The following is a 23,748-nucleotide window of genomic DNA, read 5'->3' on the forward strand; positions in this document are numbered from 1 at the left end:
TTCATGTCATAATACTCTTTACACTATTACCACACAGTACAACTCTAATCTACCTCTCTTAATGCCTCGTTTATACCCCCCCGGCAATCCTTCACAACCTTGACATCCCTCAGTTGTTGTTTCTGCTGACCATCAACCACGGCCTCCCAACCCAAAAACTCCAGAAAATATGCAAATGTCCCCCAAGTTTGGTCCGTCCAGCCATTACCATGAGATTGAAATAAAAAGGTAATGTTGAGATGAAATGCAAGGAAAAAATGACCCAAAGAAAATCATCATCCCAGCTTCTTGACTTCGTCGTGGTCGTGCTTCGTCCGAGCTTCGTTTGTTCAAAAATATGAACAGCAAAAGTACACCAGCGAACCAGCACAACAAACCAAACCAAACCATCGTCCAGTCTCGGGTGAAATCAACGCTCGCCTGCTCGCCCGCTCTCACAGAATGCCAACAGTAACCTTACACATCCACCCCCTAATTCCGTCAATGCCCCCCCACACCCCCCCACCTCAACCTCAACCCATCCGTCCATCTAGCATAAAGCAAATCACCCAGCGCCTTACAATGCTCCATCCCCTGCACCGCCGGCCTCCCCGGAAACTTTGCCTCCAACGCCGCCATCGCCATCTTCTCCTTATCCCGTTCCCTATTCTCTCTCGCCTCTCTCTCTCTCTCCCGTGCTTCCTTATCCGGCGACCCCCCTCCCCTTCCCCCATTAACGATCCCCAGCGCGTTCTCCGCCCCGCCAATATTACTCTCCCTCCTCCTCCTATGAGACGCGAGATGTGGGTTATCCTGTGAAATCATCAACTTCGTCGGTGAGCTCGACAACCCTGGTGGTGGTTGCAAGGCTGCTGGTTTTGTTCTTTGGTCTTTGACGACTGTTCCTCCTTGGGGGGTGCCCTCGCTGAGGGTTTGTTTATGTTGTTGCTGTTGTTGGTATTGCTGCTGCTGCTGCTGCTGCTGCTGTTGTTGTTGTTGATGATGATGTTGTTGTTGTTGTTGTTGTTGTTGGGGTAGTTGCGGGACAAAAGCATTGCTTAGCTTTGTGTCTTGAGATACTGTCGACATGATGCTTCGGAGGAGGTGATAGGACCCCTCTGGGTCGACAGCATCTAGATGGGCCAAAGCGTCAGATAACCTCGCCAGTGCCTCCCTTTTTGCTGAGCCTGCTGTCTGGGCGTGGAGTTCGTCTAGACAGGGTTCTAGAGCCTTGTTGTAGAGCCTTCTCCCTAAAAAGGCTTCTTTGCTGTGCGGTTCTACCGGGGCTTGGTACGAGTACGATGTTGGTGGTCTGTTCTCGCTGTTGTCATAGATGAACGAGTCGCTGGGGGAGGAACCGCCATGATGTGAAGGGTTGGTCGATGTGTCAGATGGTACCCTCCGGAATAAACGCATAGTCGAGCCCGAGTTACCAAACGACATGTCTGGTTGTAATGGCCGCTTAGCCGCAACAGACGCACGGGGTGAGCCGTTGGAAACCTGGCGGTTGGCTTGCTGGCTTTGACGGAGGGACTGGCGGCGGACTGTCGACTTCCGGACGGTACTTGGAGTGGTGGGCTGGAGGGGCCCATCTTTGACGTCGAGCTTATGCATGGCGTCCTCTATCCCGTGAACGACAGACGGTTTTCTAGACCTGACTGTACCGCGTTTTTGTTGTTGGACGACTGATTTGACCGTGTCAAACACCCACTCGTCTGCCCCATCCTTGGGCGAGAGAGTTTGCAGCGTCTCTTGATAGTACACTGGCATCTTCACACGCTCCGTCTTGGCATCGGCAACTTGCTTGCGGTATATGAGCTCCTGGAGAGCTTCCACTTTGCCGGCTGAACGGATGAACCGATGCTTAAGCAGTTCCTTTGCGGTGGGCCGGAGATGCGGTGCTTTGACGAGACATTGTGCGATGAAGTCCTTGAACTCCTTGCTAAACTTCCCTTCGAGCCTCGGGGGGTCCTGCTTAGGGATCTGGAAGAGAACTTTCATGGGATGTGTCTGAGCATGGGGTGGCTCGCCAGTCGCAAACTCAATCGCCGTGATGCCCAAGGACCAGATATCCGCTTTGAAATCATAGCCATTCTGCTGGATGACTTCAGGGGCCATCCAAAAGGGAGTGCCAACGAAGGTGTTGCGCTGCGACTTCATATGCGTCAGCTGGGCGGCAACGCCAAAGTCGGCAAGCTTGACTTTTCCAGTCTCTGACAGCAAGACATTGGCAGCCTTGATGTCACGATGAATCTTGCCCTCTGCGTGGAGGTATTCCAGACCAAGTAGCAGTTCTCGGCAAATGATGGCAATATGGACTTCTGGAAACACGCCCGGTTTGAGCTGCAATGTAACTGTTAGAACGGGGCATCGCCAAGAGGCACGATTAAGTAAAGTGCATGCATACCAAATCCAGGCAGGACCCTCCTCCCAGATATTCCATCACAATCCACAGCTTGTGTCCACGGAGAAAGCTGGCCTTGTACTGGGTGACATGAGTGCTGGCGCAGGTGCTGAGCACGGATATTTCTTGCTGAATTTCATGGATATCATCGTCACTAGACTCGAGATCGATCTGTGCGCAACACAATGACATTAATACCACAGAACGGCCGAGACATGTTTGACTGACGAGGAAAATGACAAAAAACCACCATACATGTTTGATCGCAACTGTCTCCCCTGTCTTCTTCTCAATGGCCTTGTAGACCACGCCAAAACTACCGCCTGCGTCACAGTCAGTTTCCCACGTTCCAGGGCAGGGCAACAGCGCAGCGCGCACTCACGGCCGAGCTCCTCCAGCACCTGGTAGTGGTCTGCGACGCCTTCGTCTGCCATTGCGCCTCAGCCCACACACGCGATGGTGGAGTATTCGTAGGGTTGGGTCTGCCCTTGGTCGCAAATCGATCGGGGTGATTAGATAGGCGCGAGGCGGGGATTCAAGGTTATTAAAAGCAACCGAACGCAACCTGGGTCCTGGGCTGTTGTCGCCTTTCCAAACCGAACCTTGACGGTCCTAGAGAAGTCCTTGGGAAAAAGGAGAAGGGATGGGTTGGGACGGGAGGGACCGGAGGCGGAGAAAGCGAGGGAGGGAGGAGGGAGTTCGGACGGTTTTCTTTCTTGTCGATGGGATCCTGGGCTGGACAAGAGGAAACAGCGCCCGCGTTGCGCCTGTGTCAGCCGTTTGCTATTAAACCCCTGGATCTGGTGTTCTCAGTTGGCGGCTTGGTTGTCCGGGTGCTGCGTTTGGCGGGCACGGGCCATTGTTTACTTAATGATCTAGCGGGAGGTAGGGCGGACCCTGGACGAGTTTCGGAGTGCCGCCCGGATCTGCAGCGGCGTTGGCGTTGTTGTTGTTGTTGGTCGAGATACGAAGACTGATGAGAAGATGCTGTACCCGTCCAGTAGCAGGGCGGATGGGGCCAGAATCATGGTGTTTTTTGAGTGAATACTCCACGTCTGGGATAGAAAAGTGGACGACGGGTCGAGACAGTTCTTGAAGAACCGGCGTTTCTTTCTACTGCGCAGCTTGCAGCGTCCTGCATTCCACAGGCTGCAGCTTGAGGAACAGCGCGCTAAGGGCCAATCACTGGCACCCTCAACCAAACGCCCGGCACTTGGGCGGCATGCTACCGAAAAGCCTTGCTCAGGTGGGGTGGTGGCCGGTTGCCCCACGCAACGACACAGCTGGAGAGGGAGCTTGGGCCTTGCTTTCGACCGCCCTTGGGGGCTCTCACCAGCCGTCTCCATTTGCTGAGAGATCCTTGTTCCGCCCTGAACAAAATGCCCGCCCGGCTGTTACCCTTCATCTGCGTTTGCTATTACAACTGAACTCCACGAGCACCTACATAGTGGGGGAAACTAAGGCCTGGGATCCCTTCGCCTGTGTTCCATTCTTTCCTGTCCGTCGTCGTCGTCACTTTGGTTGTGGTCGCGTGGTGAAGTTGCTGCTGTGAAGTTCCTTGTTTCTGTTGTCCACTGGTCCTGGTCTGGCGTCTGCCCTGTCTTGGCCTTGGATGGCGCCGCTCCTCGACATCTCCACAGCTGCTTCCCAGCCTCCAGGCGAGTTCGATTCTTAGGCCGGTGCCGTCATTAGCATTCATTCATTCATTCATTTTGGCGCGCAACAACCTCCTCTTGTGTACCTGCATTTGTATACATACGACGACTTGTGCGGGCACCGCAACTCGAGCACTCGAACGACCGCGGCACCATTGTTTGCGCCGAGTCGCAGCAGCGACGACAATCGACATCAAATCACTGTACAGGGGCACTAACCAACCGCTGCGTTATTGTACCTGTCACTGTCACTGCCGCCTTGGACGACTCGATTGAAGATTCGCAAAAATGGTGCCTGCGCCATTACCATTACCAACGCGCTTCCCGTGCTGGGTCAGGGCGGTTTATTCTTGGGGAGGAGAGGTTCGTGCGATGCAATGCAATGCGATTGTTGATTTTTCTTTTCTTTTCTTTTTTTCGCGGCTCGGGGACTCAGCTAACGGCATTGTTTTGTTCTTTTGTTCTAGAGCAAGCGAGATCTTGGGTTTATTGAGGGAGATTTAATTGAATGTCTGAATGCCGGCGATGGCTCGTGGTGGACAGGTCGTCTATTTCGCGACAGAAGAGCGGTCGGACTGTTTCCTTCTAATTTTGTCGAAGTATTGCCAGAGACATTTCGCCCAACGACGAGGTCAACCAGCCCCTTGCCAAACGGTAATACACCAAGTCCAAAGCATACGCCACAAAAATCCAGGACGTTTCGGAAACCATTCGAGGCTTATGCAAAAGCGCCGCATTATACGACGGCAAAGGTCCCAGAAACGTTCCGAGATGGTTACAAGAAAGAAGATGCGATTCCAGTCGCCCGATCCCGCGATACATCGGTCAACTCGATGGACAATACCTCCCCAGTCCGCCCATCTACTAGAAGGCAACGAGAGATTTCGCCGGCACCCCCTTCGAATTCCAGTTATAATCACCGAGCACCCTCTCCCGCTCCAACTCACCACCAAAATTATGGGTCAAGAAGCCCTTCACCTATGCCGGAATATCACCATGGTGGTTCTAGGGCACCATCTCCCGCCCCTCCTCAACACCACAACTACATCTCCAGATCTCCGTCACCGGCACCACCGCAGGATGTGGGATACAACCCGCGCGCTATTTCACCCGCGCCACCACATCATGGTAACTATGACATGAGGGCCGCTTCGCCAGCTCCCCCACACCAGGGGGGTTATGATATGAGGGAGGCATCACCAGCGCCGCCGCATCACGGTGGCTATGATATGCGGGCAGCTTCCCCAGCACCACCGCAACACAATGCCTATGGCATGAGGGCAGCATCGCCAGCTCCTCCCCAACATGGTGGCTACGGCATGAGAGCAGCGTCTCCAGCACCTCCGCAACATCATGCCTACGATTCAAGGGCGCCATCTCCTGCGCCCCCACAAGATGATGGATTTGACCCCAGAGCACCATCACCCACTCCTTCATACATCCCTTACAGGCCTCCCGAGGCGAGACAACAGAGCTCTTTCCACCAGAGTGTGGATTCGACAATGCCATCCGGGCCACCTCTCTCCCACCGCCACCATGTACATCATATGAGCTTAGAGAGGCACAACTCTCCAGCACCTCCTCAGCGTGGGAGACAGCACACGTACCATCTAAGTCTCGACCGAAACATTGATAGGTCAGATTCGCCTCCTCCACCACCACCGCCTCCCCACCGAACCAAGGTCACGCGGCAGGAGTCTCAGTTCTCTCAGGATGAAGGTTACTTTACGGGCATTTCCAGGGAGCAGTCAGCACTATCGAGAGGAAATTCCAATGCTTCATATGGACAGGGCAACGTTTCACGACATCACTCTAACGCGTCCTACGAACCACCACAACAATCAGGTTTTCACACGCCGAGGACGCTTACAACCCCTTGCCCGCCCTCTCCTGGTATCGATGGCCTTACACCATCACCGCTTAGAGAAGCGATGGATGATGTGATGGAGCAGTTGGATGCTCTCGGTGCTGGTTCCACTGTCAGTGCCGGCCGTGAGCCATCTCCAGAACCGCCTGTGTTGGACCCTTGGTCCCCTGCTTCGTTTGATATGGTGCATGCGCGTTCAAGAAAGGAGCGGAAGCGGACCTCGCAGCTACGGCCCAATACATCAATGGGAATACCAGCTCATATTGACGAGGGGTATGAAACAAACAGCGGTACGGCCGACTCGTCTGTGGAACCAACGCCACTCGAAAGCTCTCAAGAACCACATCTCCCGCAGCTCAGCAACTATGTCGAGCGCATGGAATCTAGACTCAGAACTATGCATCAGCATAATGCTAGCGTTACTGAAGAGGACGAAGCCCCTCCACCGCCACCTAAGAGCAGCGTGTATGACAGGCCAAAGTCTTCCATGGGTATGGATGCCCCACCGGAGCAAAAGTTGAGGCACAAGAAGTCGGGCTATGAAGGCGTGGGCCGGAATATCCTCAACAGGACCTTTACCACCAAAACCAATTCAACAAATAGCTCATCGAACACGCAGAGTACCGATCGGAGCTTGATGAGCGGTGTGTCAGCTGGAGGAATCAGCGCAACGAGCGCCGGCAGCCTTGCACGCAAGAATCGGAGTAGGGCCCACAGCGCGCTTGGTTTGCGGGAGCTTCTAAACGACGCTGATAGCGGTCGGCCTGAGACGCCCTTTTCAGGAGTGACTTATCACAGTAGCCACGCGTCTGACCACCAGAATCAGCAACAGCGCTCCAAGTCACAGTTGGGCTTCACCGAGGATCCCATGCCTGCGCTTCCCGGTCTTGGAGGTCTGGTAACACCCAAGCCGAAGAAGCAGAATTTCATCAAGCGCATTCTGGAGTCTGCCAAGACGGGAGTGGCCAGCACGCGAGGAAGCATCGCCGCTGCTGGAGCTAGCACCTCCAACCTTTCATCCTCGAATCGCTCTACACCTGCCCTAACGTCAATGTCTTCTGCCGCGTTGCTCCCTAGCAAGATGCCACCCCCCAGGGACATGGGCATGGGTGGCGGCGTTGATTGGGTGCAGGTTCGTCGTGATATTAACCGGTCGAATTCGCTGAGCTTCAACGAAAAGGTGGAGAGAAAAGAAAGATGTCAGATGTTGGATTATCCAGCGCTTGATCCAGTCGACGAGCTGTACAGCAGTATCGACGGTGATGAGGGGGCTGATGGGATGCCGGTTGCTGAGCCGACCAACTATCATGCCATTAACTTGAGCCAGGTGGACAAGAACTCGCGGTTCCTGACGAATCTTGCGCCGACGACCACGGCCATCACCTTGGCGACAACATTCGTCTGCCGTCCCTATCGGAGTGATGTCCAGAGACTGCGAGCCATCTTTACTTGGGTTGCTGAGCATATCTGCTGGGAAGAGGATTTTGAGGGCGAGGTTGATACTAGACAGGTCATTCAGTCCCGACGTGGGTGTGCCGAGGAGTATGCCGTGCTGGTGTTGGAAATGTGCGCCGCCGTCGGCCTTGGCTGCGAGGTTGTTCGCGGCTACCTCAAAACTCCGGGAGAGATTCCAGAAGTCAACATCATGCCCAGATCTAACCACTGGTGGAACGCTGTCCTGGTCGATAATGAGTGGCGCTTCATGGACTGCTGCCTTGCCAGTCCATCGAACCCTAAGCGTGCCTTGTACTCGAGCCACAGCTCATCATCCGCCGACCCTTGGTGGTTCCTCGTCCGCCCATCCGAGCTTTGCTGGACGCACATCCCAGAGCACCACACCCAGCAGCACCTGTGCCCACCCGTGGCCCACGAGACGCTCCTCAATCTCCCCTGCGCTTGCCCGCCTTTCTTCAAGAACGACCTGCAAATGGTGGACTACAACACCTCCCTTGTCCGCATCGAAGATCTCGAGATGGTCCATGTTAAGTTTAATGTGCCTCCTGATGTCGAAGTCGCCGCCGAGGTTGAGGTCCGGGCTTACTCCCGAGATATGGACGGCGACCTTTTTGAGTCTGGCGATGTCGTAAAGAAGCGAGCTCTCGCCCAGGCCGACTGGCATGGCGGCGTGAAGCGGTACACGGTCAAGGCTCTCCTCCCCGGCGACGAAGGAACCGGTGTCCTGAAAATCTATGCCGGCAAGCGTGGGTTGATGCACAGCATCAAGGACATTCCCCATCCCTTGGCTTTTGCCCTGCCAGTCATCCACACGGGCGAAAACCCACCCTACGAATTCGTCACCCGCCACCCCACCCCCCACGCGCAAAGACATGACATTTACGTTGTCCAACCCCAGTGTCAGCGGTTAGCACTGAACAACACGTTTGTCTTTGCCATCCGTCAACATCCCAGCTCGGCAGCCATCACGCCCGTGTCCCCTGCCGAGGAAAACAGAAGGGGAGGCGCGAGCCCGATACCGTTTATGCGGCCTGGTAGTGCCATGAGCATGACTAGTAGTGCGGCTGGGTCCATGCCGTCGACGACTACATCCAACAGCAGCGGGGGCAGTAGCAAGCCGGCGAAACTGGCGATTCAAACCCCAGGAGGAAAAATCTTGAGGTTGATGAGAAAGGAGGAGAGGAGAGGGGTGGGAATCGCGGGCAAGATCATGTCGCCCAGCTCGTCGGGGTTGCACAGCGAGGAAGGGGTGGATGCGGGGGATGGGGGGTTGTGGGAGACGATTATCAAGTGTAGCGAGCGGGGCGTCTGGAGGGGGTTGGTGCTTGCTGATCGGACGGCTAGGTGGTGTGTTTTCGCGGAGTGGGTTTGCGAGGGTTAAGCCTTTCTTTCTTCTGTCCACCTGATATATACGGCTCCCGGTTTGCGGGCCCATAATATGGGTTGTTTGATGAAGTGTGTTTGGATTTGTTGTTGGAATATACACGGGTGGAAGACGTAGGTGTTATACAAAAAAGCCAAAGAGCAGGGTTTGTTTGACTATTTTTTGTCTGGAACATATAACATATACCATGGTTGTTGGAAGGGGTTGTGTGGTATAAGCAAAGGGTTTTTTTTTTTTTGGTTTCTTTTTCGCTTCACACATTATATCATTATTTTTGTTTGAGAGAGTGAAGGGGGGGAAGCCAAAGCCTGGGAAATGTGGGAATTTGCATATAGGGATGGCGTTGTATCATTAGGCGATTTTTAAACTTTTTCGACTTGTGGTTGGTGGCTGCAGGAGAAAGAGATATGTGTGTATCTCTGGTGTGCAGATACTGTTTGTTGTAGTGTGTATGTTTGGGGAAGAGAAAATAATGGTGTTTGTATCTTGTGCTTAGTTATATACCATGAAAGTAATTGACTGATTCTGACACTCGCCCATGTTGAGAGTAGGTGTCAGATAGATGTCTAATAATTCAGCAACGAGATTTTCTCATACCAGATACAGTTTTGAACCAGGAAGATCTTCCAGCCATCAATCTGAATGGAGTATCTGGACTGGTAGACAAAAAAGGGAGTGGAAATATGAAGTTGGGACTGCTGCCAAGACTTGGTGATGGAGTTTCTATGCACTCTCCCAAAACATCAAAAACATACAACACCAAAGAATCCCCAGTGGTCACCCACCTGAGTACTAGTTTGGCTGTCAGCTGTTTGACTCAGGCAGAGCGGACGGGATGCCGTATTTTCAGCTGCATATGGTCGTATGTGCCTTTGTCGAGCAGAAAATGATATTATAGGTATCTCAGAATCCGATTACGCCCACAAAAGCCACACCCATAGACAAGAGCAAATAATGATACCCTATATATATGTACAAATAATACAGTCATCTACCATCTGTTCAACCACTTTAATCAGCTCCCCCACCTCGGCAAATAAAACCTCACATTCTCATACACCAAAAACGTCACCCACGTCGCCGGCAAAACCCTCACAACACCAGGCATAACCCCCCGATAAAACCCCCTTATCCCCTCCTCCCTCCAAAGCTGCCTCACCACGCCCTTTATGCCCCTGCCAAACCTCTCCTCTGCCTCGTAGCCCTGTAACCTGCTCCTCAGTACCTGAAGCGGGTAGGTAATCCCACCAGCAACCAACTTGGCAATCGTACTCAAGACAACAGTCGCCTCATTGCTCATATCCCCTTCCTTCCTCTCCTTATGCTGTGCCGAGTACATCTTCTTGAGCGGGTCATAGACAGCAAACTGCACCGCCCCGTGACTAACAGCCAACATCCCCACCCCCAACCCTCTATAAAACCCCTTTATCCCCTCCGTCTGAAACAACTCGACAGCCCCGGCGAGCATGTGAGGGTAGGCACCCTTTGTCCCCGCGTCAGAGGAGACCATCCGTGTCTTGAGCACCCAGATCGGGTTGGTGATAATCTGAGTTAGCGCCCCGGCCGCCAACGAGGCAACAAAAAAATCTGGTGGTGACAGGCCCCCCACATTTTGCTGGGAGGGGGAGGATGACGAGGATTTGAGATACAAGATCCCCCTCTCAACATTATTCTTGAAAAAGAAAAACGACGCCCAGCTTGTGGCATTCCCGATCAAGTTGGGTGTTAAACCCCTATACAGACTCGCGAGCGGTTTCGGGTTGGAGCTGAGCGTGCGGATCAAAGAGACTGTTGTTGGTGGGGGGGTATTAGGGCTGTGTGACGAGCGGTGGACTAATTTCACCAGTCAGTACGCCTTGTCATATAAATTTGAGACGAGGAGAAATAAAATAAAATAAAATAAAAACTATACTCTGCATTCGTGTCTTGACTATATCAAGCGGGTGCACAATCAGGGTGGCCATGGTGCCGGCCGACAAGCCAGCCACCGTCTCGACGAGCGCGGGGGAGGAGAGCCTCCCGCCGCCGCCGCGGTCATCTTGTGATGGTTTCGTCATTCAAAACCTGGGGTGAAAATGTCTAGCTACATGACATCGTAAACAAACGGCTCCGTGTAAGCAAAATTAAACGGTGCGCATGTGTAGGCGCAAAAGCGAGTGTTGTTTAGCAAGAGGCGCGGCAAAAAAGCTATGACGCAAGGGTTCCTGCTGTTCGTCCCAAAAAAAAGTTTCCGGGATCCTCGGCCGAGCATGGTCGACTGAAACCGGGATTTAAGAAGCATTTTTCGGCGCCGTTTGGCCGGCGACGGTGATAGCTACGCCAAGACTTGAAATCCACGTTAACTTGACAAAGAGGGAGAAAAAGAAAGAGCAAAATGAACAGTCATGAGTAGATTCATGATGCAGGAGTTGTGTCTGCTATTATAATGTACAATCGCGGTTATGGTATCACTTGCCCGCCCTCGTTCGCTCTGCTGATGACGAACTACCCCCAACCCATAATCCCGCTTTATCCCTCCTGATGCCCCTTGCCCGTTGCGCTTTTCCCAGCGCGGCGCCATCATTTTGAGTTGTTGTACTGATACACTCGGTCCATCACTGTTCCCTTTCCATATCTCGAGGTATTTATCGTCGCTACTTAGGAAAGGGGAGAGAGGAGACTGCAGAGATAGTTAGAAGCTGAGGTTCAAAGATCGGGTGTCAGGACAAAGCGTCGGCAGAGACATACCGGACCATGGATGGCCGAGGGTCGCTGCGGGTGTAGCCTGTGAAGTGTCAGTTGCCATGTTTTTGCTAGATAACCAGACAAGGTGACATACCAAGATAGAGGATGAAGGGGAGATAGCCACTGCTACAGTCAGTATTTCGCTCGCTAAAGCTGTCCGGCTCGTCCAACATACTAGTGAAGGGCAACGCGCGAGATCTCAATGAGCTTGCCAATGCGCTCCTGTTGCGTGGTTAGCCAGCTGCTTCATTCCCTCGTCACCCTGCCGGTCAGGTCTGCGTACCTTGGATTCCTCTGAAAGACGAAACATTTTGGCGATTATGTGATTATCCTGATGTGGGAATCTGGGGTATGTGGTCGTCGTGGGGTTGCAAGATGGAGCAGTCTCTCAATCAATGATGATGTTCCAGTGGCAGAATCGGTTTTTGGGCGGTCACTTCCTGGACAAAGCTTGGCGCGGCTGACCCATGTCGCCCTGCAAGCTGACCCCTGCAAGTCAACCGCCGGACCCACCCACCTTCTCCAGAAAACTCGCGACTTCTCAACGCACCGCGCTTCTTTGGTGGAAAGGTAGCTGCGAGAGGCGTCTTTTTACAATTGACGAAACCACCACCCAGTTGCCATCCAGCAAGCCCCCTTTCTCCACGACAGGTGTAGATAATCCCAAAATGTCAAAACACTGGTATGTCTTCCCACGAACACATAACATTTCCCACAGATATATCAAGCAAACATTTCTACCATGTCGATCATCAGGAGATTCAACATGGCTAAATTATTCCTTTTTAGGGAGCAAAACAAAGATGCCACCGTCTACGTCGGCAACATAGACGAGCGCTTTACCCAAGAGCTCCTCACAGAGCTCATGACCCAAGTCGGCCCCGTCCGCCAGGTCCACATGCCCCTCGACCGCGTCACCCGCAACCACCAAGGCTACGGCTTCATCGAGTTCGATACCCCCGAATCCGCCGAGTACGCCGCCAAGTGTCTCAATGGCGTCCGTGTTCACGGCAAGCCCCTCCGCGTCAACAAGGCGTCCGCCGACAAGCAAAAGACGGTCGACATTGGCGCCGAGCTCTTTATCAACAACCTCGACCCCCAAGTCGACGAAAAGATCCTCTACGACACCTTCAGCACCTTCGGTCAGATCCTCCGCCAGCCCAACATTGTGCGCGACGACAACAACATCTCCAAGGGGTACGGTTTCGTCAGCTTTGACTCGTTCGAGGCCTCCGACGCCGCGCTGGCGAACATGAACGGGCAATATCTCTTGAGCAAGGCTATCAGTGTAGACTATGCGTACAAGAAGGACGGCAAGGGCGAGCGCCACGGTGATGAGGCGGAAAGAAGACTGGCCGCCGAAGGCAAGAAGCACAACATAGTGCCCGAGCAACAGGTTCTCCCGCCAGCCTTCCATATGAATGCCCCCATCGCCGCCACAACACCCGTCACACCAGTCGCCGCCGTCCCGCCCATGATCGACCCCTCCATGGCCGCCATTCCTCCACCAGTCGGCATGGTGCCCCCAGTTGTCCCTCCCCTCGGGCCGGGAGGCATGCCGCCAGTTCCAGTCGCGGCGTACGGCGGGCCCTTACCAACTGGACCAGCAGCCATGGGCGGTCGCGGTGGTCCTCCCCCAATTCCCTACGGCGGCGGTATGCCACCAGCTATGCCAAGCGGAGGCGGTGGTCGTATGAGCAACCTCCCTCCCCCACCATCTGGTCTCCCGGCGCGTCCACCCCCCAGCCAGGCCGGGTTTGGCGGTCCAGTGCCCTTCCACCCACCACCGGGGTTTGCTCCGTCCCCTCCTGTTGGTCCAGGTCAGCAAATGTACCCCCCTCCTGTTGGCTTCAACGGCCCGCCTCCACCTCAGGGATTCATGCCACCACCGGGAGGTGCCCCCCCTCCGGGCTTTGGTGGTCCACCTCCTAATGGCTACCCACGTCGAGGGTAGGACGATCGAGTGTGGGGTGATGGGAGGCCAGGAAATGTATCACCCTCCCGATGACTGCAACGGTCCGGCTCCCTCGCAAGGGTGCATGCCGCCACCGGGAGGTGCTCCGCCTCCTAGATATGGTGCTCCCCCTCCTGATAAGTAGAATCATTGAGGGCAGAACCATCGAGGCAGAACCATCATGGGCGAGATCCCGGGGGGTAAAACTGTCAATGAGAATTTTGGGCGTTTATTATATGGGAATTGAACGAAAAAAAAACAGTAGAGAAAGGAACCGTGGTGAAGCCTTGATACCCCGTTCACATAAGTAGGTAGTGTATTTTTAGGGAAGCAGAGAACAGTGTACATAATATGATGAGAATACATGATGCAAGAACACGAATGGTGAGGATCTGGAACACAAGGTAGAAGGCAATGGCGGTAGTGTCAGATAATTCTATCGATACAAACTACACTTCCTACAGCAACTAAAAATTGACCCCCTTTTACCCTTTAGTGAGTTGGGCCATTTTGCCCCCTATTTGACCTACGATTAAACCGTAAAAAACCCGCTGTCATCCGGGGAAAATCAAATAAATCAACGCCCCTTTCTTTTCACTAACCCCCAAACTCAAAACCAGCAACCAACCTACTGCTCAATAATATCAACCTCACCCTCCACCCCATTCTCCTTCTTCTCCTCCTCGGCCCCATTCGCCCCATTCCTCTCCTTCTCCTCCGCCTCCTTCCTCTCCCTCTCCTCCCTCCTCTGCCGCTCAACAACCTCCCACTCCTTCCTCACCTCCTCCCTCCTCTCCCGCTCCCTCACCGCCTCGACCAAAAACGCCTCCTCAATCGCCTGCCTCCGCTTAAACACCCTCAGCCACCTCGTCCCCCACCTCCTGACCAACCCGTCTTCTTCCCCACGAGCATTACTCTCAAGCATCTCATCCTTCGTCCCGCCAGCCCAAGCCCCTAAGCTGTCCTCAATAGCCCTAAACAGCTCCCTCATGTTCCTCACCTCGTTATCCCTCGTCTCGTCATCCACCATCTCATCCGGCTGGCTGGCCTTGACAACCAGCTGCCTCACCCGGCCGGTAACCTTGATGACAGTGTTGAAGACCAATTCGTACATGTGAGCCCACGCGAGCGCCTCACCGCGCGTCTTGCCAGCCTGGACGTTCAGAGCCCAGTTGATCACCGTCAGCGGGGTCAGGATGGAGTAGTTCAGGAGCTTCTCCACGATGCTCAGCGCAACACCGGGGTGCACGCTCCAATACGCCATCACCGCCTCGATGATCTGCGTCCTCGACGCGTCGCTCGCCGCACCAGCGTCCGCCAACCGGTCCTTGGTGCGCTCTATCGCCGCCAGGACGTGGGAGAGCGACTTGCTGCCTACGTAGAGCACGCAAGTGACAAAGACGTCCGTGCTGGCCACCAAGGCGTCGAGGTCGCGGTCGATGGCCTGAGACTGAATCCGCTGGATAACGGCGTCGATTTCCTCGTCGGGGGCCTTGCGTTTGAGGAGCGCGGCGATTTCACGGCCTTCGGCGGCAAAGGGGGTGTCTAATTGCTGTGTTAGTCACTGACACTCGAAATGATAAAGAAAAGGGGAAAAAACCAACCATCATTGGCAAACTTGAAATCGGGCACATCCTTCTCCTTCTCGGGCCCAATCAACTTCTGATACGGCTCCGGAAGCGTATTCTTGATCCTCTGCGCAAAACTCAACCGAATCTCCTTGTCGATCGAGCCAACAATAAACGCCTTGCGCGGGTGCAAGCCGCTCAGCTCAACATCGTCCACCCACTCAGTCCACTTCCACGTGAAACCAAAGTTGGACAAATGATGCGAGAACCAGTCCATGAACCGGTACGCCAGCTCCAGATCCATCCGCGGCGCGTTTCTGTAAAGGTAACGAATGGCACGGCCCAAGCTGGGCGCTATAGCAGCAGGCGCCAGCTTGCAAGCCTCCGTAAGCACAGAGTGGTAGTAAACCAGCTTGTGCTCTGGGTTAGGCAAGAGGAAAAGCTGGGTAAACACGGCATCAACAGCCACATCTTCGGGCTTCCAGGTAGACTTTGGCTTCTCGATATCCCGAAGCCTATCAAACGGCGTGCCTCTCAGAGCAAAAGTCCTCGGCGCAAAGTAGCAATCCACCTCAATAAGCTGTCTTGCTGTGGCGTTGCGGTTAAAGTGCAAAACATTGATAGTATCAAGCAGTGCATCTCTGATGAGCGACGACGCCAGGCTGGTAGGAGGGGGCACCGACTCGACTTCTTGCTGCCCATAAACAGAGATATACACCTCTGGGAACAACGGCCTCGGCCCCCTGACCACCGTCTTGGGAATAACGATATTCGGCAAAACGTGCTTCTTCGCACTGGCCAGCTTGGCCACCGTCTCAACCTCGCCGACAGGGAACTGCCACGGTCTCGGCAAGCAGCTCAACGCCCAACCCTGAGCCGCCTCAGCCTGCAGCTGCGCCTGCAAAAGCGAAATCAAACTCTGCGACTGCGCCGGGTTTTCCTCCCCAGCCTCGGGATGATAAGGCTCAATCACGGCCTGCAGCGGATGCGGCTCGCTCGCAATGATGGCCGTATTCTCCAGCAAATCCGCCGCCTTCTGCTGCCACTCCTGCTGCACCTGCTCCGGCGACCCAGCAGCCATCACATACGGAAGCGTCAAGAGAATGATCTTGACAATCTCTGTGCCGATCGTATCCTCACTGCTCGCCGTCTGCAACCCAACCGCCCGTTCAAAAAGCTCCCCCAACACACCAAAAACCCCTTCCCCTTCCAACACGCCCTGCAGACACCCCACCAGCTTCAGGTACAGCTTCACATCCCTCCACCCCCCCTCCCGAAGCTTGTCCTCGATCAACCTCGCCGCTTTTTCGAGTAAAAGATCCATCGCCTCGGGCTTGTTGGTGTTGACCACCATCAACACGCCCGCCAAAAAGGGGGTTTTGAGAGGCTGCTCCACGCACAACTGGAGGACCAAGTCGGTAAAGTTGCCTCTGAGCAAGACGTCATCGTCCCAGTTGTCGGTGAACAGGTTCGCAATCTGGGAAATCTCATCGTGGCGCTCGATCATGGGGTTCTCGGCAATGGCGATGAGCTGCTTGCGGAGGCGGACGTGGGGGGGCGCGTCGTAGCGGCGGCGGGAGTTGTTGCCGCGGTAGTGGTTGTCGTCTTCATTGTCATCTAACCCAGATTGTGTCAGTCAGTGATGATGATGACGATGATGATGATGATGATGATGATGATGGTGGTGGTGATGAAAAAGGGACAAACCTACCTCTATAACGACGTTTCCGGTTATACCCACCGCCACCACCACCTCTGCCTCCTCCTCCTCCTCCTCTCCTGTCGTAGTCGGCCATGGTTTGGATTTGCTATTGCGCAACTGATGCGATGCGATGCTGCTGTTCCTCTCCCGTTGGATGGTTTTATTTTCTTTTTCCCGGTTTGGTGTTGTCGTCGCAAGAGAAATCTACCTCCCGCAACTTTTGATAGATTTCACTCTCAAACCAGATGATTCTGCCAATCCAAGCCCGAGAGCGCAATTGATGATTGGTTTTGATTGGCGCAAATCCGGAAACTCTTGTTTCCTTTCGTTGCTCTCTCTGAAACAATAAAAGTTGAGGAAGACAGCAGCAACAAAAGGCTGACAAGGTTCAAGTTGCCAGTGCCAAGCGCGACAGAGGAAAGCGTGAAATAAGTGGGGACTGGACTGGAGAGAAAGTTTTTGTGGGGCCATCCACTGGGGGAAGGAGCTAGTGATGCAAGTGATCCTGGTCGGTAGGGAGTGGTGGTTGCCTTGAAAATGAGGCTTTACAAGCTGGTATAAGTCACGGGTGTTTGTTGGAGCAAAATTCACGACGACGACGTTGTTTGTCTGTTATAATGCAGTGTTTGGCTTTTCTCTCTACACTTTGAATAACCTCAGTAACACTGGAATATAGTAATTCATCGTTCTCACCCATCTTCATAGTTGGTAGAAGATCACCTCACTTTATCAATCCATACATGAGTGTCAAGACCTCATCAATTGAAAGCCATGCCATGAAAATATTTTGAATTTGAAAGTAAACGAAAACCTTGATAAAAGCACAAAAACAACCACAGAATCCAACAACATCGCCTTCTTCATGTAGGCCTCTCTCAAACCTGCTCTGATAATCTTTTCCGTTTTTCTCATCTCTCCCAGGCAAAAACGCCCACCCCATGCCATCCAGGTGCTCCCCGCCACATGATATCTGTACCGTCCGTCCCAACTCCTTCTACTCTCATCCCAAACCAAAAGTTGAATTGCACTGAACTCGATGGCCGTCTCGTGCTACCCATTCCAAAACTACTATTGCTCCTGTTCGAGAGTCTCAAACCAAGATAGCCAGTGCAGGCAGGCCAGCCCACCACGTTCTTCATCTGGGAGTACATGACAAGACAAATCATATAATTCCGTTCGCTCCCACTCATCATGAATCATTCGCCTTCCTACTAGCAACATCAAAAACAGGGAGGATAGGGCGAGGACAGGGAGGCCGCACAGATAACAAAACAACGCAAGTGATTCCAGCGGAGAATACAGTGGAAATACCACCCAAGAAACAAGAATAAAAGAAGCCTTTCTCCAGATATTTGGGGCACGAAATAAAGCAAAAGCCATCTAGGTCATGCAGAAACGGAATCTAAAAAACGTGGCCCGGTTGGTGTTTTTTCCCTCAGCACGCCCCCTCTCCCCTCTCCCTCCCTTCCTGCTATAGCCTTATTGCGCGCTGTTGTCTTCAGAGGACGAATGCTCGTGGGCATACCAGCCGCCCCAAACTCCTGCTATTTCCACGCTCTATCCTGCCACTTCTCGACACTACTTTGGGATCGATGGAACCTTCCGGAATCGAGTCTCGTCGTCTCGTTAAATTCCATCAACACTCATGGCTCCTCGGGGTATCTCATGGCATTTCCTCGTCATAGATCATGAACGGGAAGCGACCCAAAGCCGCTGTGTCCTTGCTGGGCCGTATACGATACTTTGCTGTCAAAGTACAGCTCGAAGTGTCCACACACGATCAGCTCTCACGGTCGCGAATCGACACAGAACTTTTTTCCGTCTCGCTGGCCAGCTTTTCAGTCCAGTTTGGCCATCATTTCCGATTTGTTCATGGGAGTGAAGTTGTCGATGTCGAGCCCTTGGGCCGCAAGGATGGACCTCATGTGAGGCGGCACAAGCTTGTGGTTGAGGTGAGGGGCGATCGACAGCTCTGCAGAAAACGATTCTGTTAGCAAGCTTGGTTCAAAATCAACACAGAGAGTCTGATGACACGTACCATGACGGGTGAAGTCAAAGAGCGGAGGAAGGTCCTTGAGCTGGCCCGTCTGGTGCCTCGAATCGGGAAAGCGGGTGTTGGGATCCCTGAGGTCATCAAAGAAGGGCTGCACCATCGCGTCGATGGCCGACAGACGCTCGGTGGGTGTGTACTCCAGCAACTTGCTAATCAGGTCGATGGCGGGTTGGTCGGCCTTGCGGAACACCTTGTTGAAAGGATGGGGCTTGATCTGAGGAAACTTGTGCTCCATGTAGTTCGGGTTCATAGTTCGAATTTGCTCGCGGGTGGGTGTCCCCAGCACCTTGATAATTTCGACGAGCTGATCGATACCCGATTCACCGGGGAAGAGAGGCTGACCAAGCATCAGTTCTGCCATGACGCAGCCTGTTGACCAAACGTCTGTTCACGTCAGTTAGCAACAATCTTCCATTGTTGACAAATCCACTCACCAATCTTGGTTGTATAGTTGGTAGCACCAAAGATCAATTCAGGTGCGCGGTAGTATCTGGAGCAAATGTAAGACACGTTTGGTTCGTTTTCCACCAGAATCTTGGCACTGCCGAAATCACAGAGCTTCAAGATGCCGGTGCTAGGGTCGAGGAGAAGGTTTTGGGGCTTGATGTCGCGATGGCAGATGCCTTGAGAGTGAATGTATGCAAGAGCCCGGAAAAGCTGGTAGATGTACAGCTTCACCTCAAGGATGGGCATAGTAGTCTTCATTTTGTTGAAGAAACGGGAGGCGCGGTACACGGTTTCTGGCACGAACTCCTGGACCAAGTTGAGGTAAACCTCATCCTTCTATTGGGGATGTAAGCAATCTGTTTTCCAATGAGGTATTACTAAAGGACTTACGCGCTCGCCATTAGAGTAGTAAAAGGCCTTGAGCTGCACGATGTTGGGGTGTCTCACGATCCGCATGATTTGCAGCTCACGGTTCTACAACATGTTAGCCATTAATCATACAACCCAGCCATAGCACACAACCAACCTTGAATCTTTTGTCCTGCAAGACACGCTTGATGGCTGCATCTTCGTTCGAGGGAGACAACTTAGTTTGAAAGACGACGCCAAAGGAACCATTGCCAACAATCTTGCACTGGGTGTAAGTCAAGTCTCTCGTCTCGCCCGTGATGCCATCCTGCACTTTCTCGCGGATCACTTCTCCCATCCGCAGATTGTTGAACGCTGCCGGACGATTCGACGCCATGGTGAAGATCTCAAAGCCACGTCGGGGTTGGTGAGGAGGATCGTACTATACTCGGGTCACTGGTGGGGAAAAATGTCGCCGACAGGTATGGTTGCTTTAAAACGCGCTAGGGAGGTCTTATATCACACGCAAGGTTAAATGTTGGTAAAGCGGTTACTACTGTACGGAGATGGTGATGTCTATTAAACGCGTAAGCACACGTCGTAGCATCATGGTTGGCAAGTGTTGGGAACAGCCAGGAGTATTGGGTTGTCATGGCAGTTGAGGGGCAGAGGAGACAGGGACCGGCTTACAAGATGGGTTGGTCGAAACCTCGAGGGGCATCTGACGCCAGGGATTGGCAGTTACAAGACGAACTTGTGTAAACTCGCAGTTTTGCAGAGCAAAGTTTCGTGACCGGTGATGCCGACTGTTTGGGAGCGTGGCTTGTGTTTCGACGGAAGGAATCTACCCGTCGATGGAAAGAGGGGAGGAAATCGGGACCCGATGCAACGGGGGAATCGCGCAGACGGGCTTGGGTCGTTAGGGACTTGGGTCAGGTCGAACTAGGTATTGGGTTGTTTCTTGACGGCTGTTAGACGGAGCGCTCGAGATCAAAAAAGAACAGCCACGCGAAGCTGGCGACAAACTGCACGAGATGACGAGGTTGATGGTTGATGCGGAGGTGGAGACAGAATACTAAGGCGTTGAAGGAAGAGGACGACAACAGGAGAGGGTTACGGGAAGGTAGGTTGAATTTCAGAGGTCAATGGACGTGAGGTTTTGGAGGGGCGGGCGCACTAGCTAAGTGAAATGACGGCGGGGAACGACAGGGCACTGCGGTGGCGACCAAGCACAAGGGTAGTCTAGCGTGTCCTGCTGCAGTGCGCCCGGGCCAGGTCAAGTGGCTCCGAGGGGGACCCAAGACGACGCAAGGACTCGAAGCTTTCCAAGGTGGTCTTGGTCGAAGCGGCAGCAGCAGTGTCGAGTGAAGAAAGCTGCAACTTTGCAAATGCCCGAGACAATGGGACATCCAACACTATCAGAGAAGAGAAAAGACAAAACAAAAAAAAAAAAAAAAGAAAGAAAGAAAAAAAGAACAAACAGGGGTAGCCTGAAGCAGACAGCTGCTTCAGTCGACCACACATCATCGTATGCGACTTTCTCTCTTGCACGTCTAGTGAGGTCAGATGGCCTACGACTTGGCGCGCTGCACCATGGACGCAGCCAACCAGAGGAGGCCTAATGAGGGGTTGGGGCAAGGGAAACGGCAGGGTTGCAAAGGCAGGTGAGCCTTTTAGGACCTCTCGGTGAAAGGGCCCAAGGTTGGAAGAGGATGAGGCGGGGCAACTGTAAATAGTAAAAGTGAAGGTATTTACACTTACAGTGCGCTCGGTCTTCGACAAGAGTCTTCTGCAGCGTGCGGATGCGAGGGACCGGTGGTCGGTTGGAGGAATTGGCAGCGGAAAGTGTGGTGCTGTGTTCGGTGGTGAGGGGTTCGCTCCGGGCCGTCGTCACTTGTGGCTTTAGCTCCAAAGTCGAGGGAGTCGGCCGGCAGGGCGGTTGCGCTGGTCTGGTGGATGGGATTTATTTGGGCGTTGTGCGGTTGGCCAGATACTGGGAGACCTTGGTGTCTTGTAAGGCGGTGCAAGCCGCAAGCCTCCAGACCTAGGAAGATGGATCTAAAAACAGATCTGGCTGTGTGAAATGGAAATACAGAGGCCAGACTGTGGGCACCTCAGTCGTAGAGGAAAGAAAATAAAAGGAGGTGATCCAAATCGATGCAACTCGGGGAAATGACAGGATAAAGGTGGTCTGGTCTGGCTTGGTGGCCGTGTCTGCTGCTCTGCTTGGTTGGTAATAAAGTAGGGTAAGGTAGCCTGACGCAGGACACGCCGTAAGTTGGACGTAAGGTCTGTAGGAAGGTACCGTGTGATGTGGAAAAAGAAAAAGGAAGGGAAAAAGGGTTCGAGGTACGGGTCAAAAAGCTTTCCAGGTGCAGGATACTGCACAGTAGCCTGAGAATGGGACGTGTTGTGACGTGACCTCTCAGGTTGGCAGACAGAAACCGCAGCGGGCACCGGAAATAGCCTCAGGCACGCCGGTGACTGGAAGACGAATGGGAGTGTACTCTCGCCGGCCGAGTCCCAGGAACACAATAGCCTGCCTGACGTTGATTCGGAGCGGCGGATGGTGGAGCTCTTCGTTGTCCGCTTCCTGTTTCCCAAAATACGATAGCGGTCCCGTCTCCTTCTTCGCTTCTATGGTGTTTGGCTTCCACTTTGTTGAACGAGCATGTATGTGTGTGTGTATGCGCGGTAAGGTACCGGGATGAAAGACGCCGCGTATTTTACCGGAATTTCGGTTTTCCTATGCACCTCAACGGGTCCCCGGGTTGCTTTTATCCAGGAGAGCAGCCCCTCTGGTGTCGCTGGCGTGGTTCCAATGGCACGGGATGGGCAAAGGGAGGAGGAGATGAGGCCGGGAGACGCCGATCAAATCAGAAAAAGCGTAAACTGGAACAGAATCAACAGACACAATGTGATGCGGCCGCTTCTGGCCTTTTGTTCACCAGATCCCGCCAGGCTGGGGCCGTTGCTCATGTGCCCATTTTTGAGACGGGAAGCCGGCGCTAAACACACTCGGCAGGCGAAGTTTAAAATAGAGAAGTTAATAAGGTATGAGCTTAATCACCGAATCAACACAAATCGTCATTTTGTTTCTAGTGGCTGACTTCTTTTCAGGAAGATAGCCCTGCCTGTCTGAAAGGTGTATGAGTGCCAGATTGGACACAGGCAGAGACAGACAGGGTGGGTTCTTCTAGATGCCCCCCTCTCCCAATGTCCACATCAGATTCGAGGTGGGGCTTCGCAGTGCTTTGTTCTCTGACAACCACAGTTTGTCACGAACCCGCCGCCACGGTTGAGGGCCGAGTGGATTGTGTCTGTTGAAGGAGTCTCCGAGATGTGAGACAGACAGCGGGAGAGAGGCAATACCTGGTGTTCTGTCGTCTCACAATCAACCCGGGGTCTTGGGGTGTGCAGTACCAGTTGAGCCAGCTCGCCCGTTTGGGCACTGTTACACCTACGCTAATATTCCTGAGTCGGTGTCTCTGGTCGTCATAGTAAACAGAGGGAGCCGTTGGAGAGTCATGGTGCCAGTGAGTGAGCGGTCTTTCTGGGTTAATTTACTGCGTAGTTCAAATTGCAGAAGCACTCCCGGTATTAAGAGCATCGCCTAAGATGACTGACGGCTTCTCGCATAAATCCGATGCGTGTAAAGCGAACTCCTCATTATTGCCTCCGCCGCCAGACGAGGGGATCAACGTGTCGCTCAGTCACTGCTGGTTATCACGACTTCTTTATGCGAGCAAGCTTGTCAGGCAGATCGAGGACGGTCCAGGTCGATGACACGCCTTCTTGGCCCCCATTTAGCTGCAGCTGTCATAGAATAGCTTCCTGAGGATAGACAGGCGACCTGAGTAACACGGCACCCGAGTTGAAACGCCGATATGACGGGTGGAAGACTTGCCAATTGGGACTGGTGCATATGTCTTGTGCGGGGCAAACATGGTGAAGCTCACCACCACAAGCAACAGGGCAGTGTGGATGGAGGGGCACATAATAGCTATGTACACCGCTGTAGACAGTGAGTCCGAAATAGGATTATAGAAGCAGCAATTTAGAGCCCTCAGGGCAACAAGCTGGCCAGAAAAAAAAAGAGTCGAAGCCTACGCCAACTGACGTTGAGCTGTTGTCGAGATATATCTGGCCTTTGCTTTCCTCCCCTGGTGGTGCAAAGTAGAGGCAGAGAGGGGTTGACGAAGCTTGTC

The 23,748-nt window shown here is 53.4% G+C and overlaps 9 protein-coding genes across 9 annotated transcripts; 2 read left to right on the forward strand and 7 right to left on the reverse strand.

Annotated features, from left to right (window-relative positions):
- Positions 1-480: 480 nt before the first annotated feature.
- QC763_210850 (uncharacterized protein) lies at positions 481-3,478 on the reverse strand (the record flags this gene model as incomplete). Its single annotated transcript, XM_062910128.1, has 4 exons — positions 2,766-3,478; positions 2,639-2,706; positions 2,387-2,554; positions 481-2,322 (listed from the first exon to the last, which is right to left on the reverse strand). The coding sequence occupies exons 1-4, from the start codon at positions 2,815-2,817 to the stop codon at positions 481-483; spliced, it is 2,130 nt and encodes a 709-aa protein (XP_062769012.1). The 5' UTR covers positions 2,818-3,478.
- QC763_210860 (uncharacterized protein) lies at positions 2,467-9,336 on the forward strand. Its single transcript, XM_062910129.1, has 2 exons — positions 2,467-4,401; positions 4,506-9,336. Exons 1-2 carry the CDS (start codon positions 4,327-4,329, stop codon positions 8,739-8,741), a joined length of 4,311 nt encoding a protein of 1,436 aa, XP_062769013.1. The 5' UTR covers positions 2,467-4,326; the 3' UTR covers positions 8,742-9,336.
- A 279-nt stretch (positions 9,337-9,615) lies between these two features.
- On the reverse strand, positions 9,616-10,909 carry FLX1 (mitochondrial FAD carrier protein flx1). The gene is made up of 2 exons (XM_062910130.1): positions 10,657-10,909; positions 9,616-10,577 (listed from the first exon to the last, which is right to left on the reverse strand). Exons 1-2 carry the CDS (start codon positions 10,799-10,801, stop codon positions 9,760-9,762), a joined length of 963 nt encoding a protein of 320 aa, XP_062769014.1. The 5' UTR covers positions 10,802-10,909; the 3' UTR covers positions 9,616-9,759.
- Positions 10,910-11,415: 506 nt separating this feature from the next.
- Positions 11,416-12,906, reverse strand: TOM7 (translocase of the outer mitochondrial membrane; the record flags this gene model as incomplete). Its single annotated transcript, XM_062910131.1, has 5 exons — positions 11,752-12,906; positions 11,644-11,690; positions 11,563-11,591; positions 11,472-11,508; positions 11,416-11,422 (listed from the first exon to the last, which is right to left on the reverse strand). Exons 1-5 carry the CDS (start codon positions 11,776-11,778, stop codon positions 11,416-11,418), a joined length of 147 nt encoding a protein of 48 aa, XP_062769015.1. The 5' UTR covers positions 11,779-12,906.
- Positions 11,992-13,921, forward strand: sap49 (Spliceosome-associated protein 49). The gene is made up of 2 exons (XM_062910132.1): positions 11,992-12,150; positions 12,258-13,921. The coding sequence occupies exons 1-2, from the start codon at positions 12,137-12,139 to the stop codon at positions 13,420-13,422; spliced, it is 1,179 nt and encodes a 392-aa protein (XP_062769016.1). The 5' UTR covers positions 11,992-12,136; the 3' UTR covers positions 13,423-13,921.
- cbc1 (Nuclear cap-binding protein subunit 1) lies at positions 13,831-16,786 on the reverse strand (the record flags this gene model as incomplete). Its single annotated transcript, XM_062910133.1, has 3 exons — positions 13,831-14,967; positions 15,027-16,607; positions 16,702-16,786. 3 exons carry the CDS (start codon positions 16,784-16,786, stop codon positions 14,051-14,053), a joined length of 2,583 nt encoding a protein of 860 aa, XP_062769017.1. The 3' UTR covers positions 13,831-14,050.
- Positions 16,787-18,530: 1,744 nt separating this feature from the next.
- Positions 18,531-19,937, reverse strand: gsk3 (glycogen synthase kinase 3; the record flags this gene model as incomplete). The annotated part of the gene is made up of 5 exons (XM_062910134.1): positions 18,531-18,664; positions 18,731-19,129; positions 19,180-19,528; positions 19,583-19,666; positions 19,719-19,937. 5 exons carry the CDS (start codon positions 19,935-19,937, stop codon positions 18,531-18,533), a joined length of 1,185 nt encoding a protein of 394 aa, XP_062769018.1.
- Positions 19,938-20,071: 134 nt separating this feature from the next.
- QC763_0041870 (uncharacterized protein) lies at positions 20,072-22,213 on the reverse strand (the record flags this gene model as incomplete). Its single annotated transcript, XM_062905644.1, has 4 exons — positions 20,072-20,096; positions 21,302-21,584; positions 21,986-22,177; positions 22,198-22,213. The coding sequence occupies 4 exons, from the start codon at positions 22,211-22,213 to the stop codon at positions 20,072-20,074; spliced, it is 516 nt and encodes a 171-aa protein (XP_062769019.1).
- A 523-nt stretch (positions 22,214-22,736) lies between these two features.
- QC763_0041880 (uncharacterized protein) lies at positions 22,737-23,300 on the reverse strand (the record flags this gene model as incomplete). The annotated part of the gene is made up of 2 exons (XM_062905645.1): positions 23,005-23,300; positions 22,737-22,860 (listed from the first exon to the last, which is right to left on the reverse strand). Exons 1-2 carry the CDS (start codon positions 23,148-23,150, stop codon positions 22,737-22,739), a joined length of 270 nt encoding a protein of 89 aa, XP_062769020.1. The 5' UTR covers positions 23,151-23,300.
- Between the last annotated feature and the right edge of the window lie 448 nt (positions 23,301-23,748).

This window comes from Podospora pseudopauciseta (assembly GCF_035222475.1).
Source record: "Podospora pseudopauciseta strain CBS 411.78 chromosome 2 map unlocalized CBS411.78m_2, whole genome shotgun sequence".
NCBI lineage: Eukaryota > Fungi > Ascomycota > Sordariomycetes > Sordariales > Podosporaceae > Podospora > Podospora pseudopauciseta.

Excerpts from the sequence above, each read along its gene's own strand:
- FLX1 (XM_062910130.1), bottom strand. The coding sequence starts at position 10,801 with ATGACGAAACCATCACAAGATGACCGCGGCGGCGGCGGGAGGCTCTCC. Across the intron at positions 10,578-10,656 it reads AGTCAAGACACGAATGCAGA|TCCACCGCTCGTCACACAGC; the intron begins GTATAGTTTTTA and ends TGGTGAAATTAG.
- QC763_210860 (XM_062910129.1), top strand. The coding sequence starts at position 4,327 with ATGGTGCCTGCGCCATTACCATTACCAACGCGCTTCCCGTGCTGGGTC. Across the intron at positions 4,402-4,505 it reads TTTATTCTTGGGGAGGAGAG|AGCAAGCGAGATCTTGGGTT; the intron begins GTTCGTGCGATG and ends CTTTTGTTCTAG.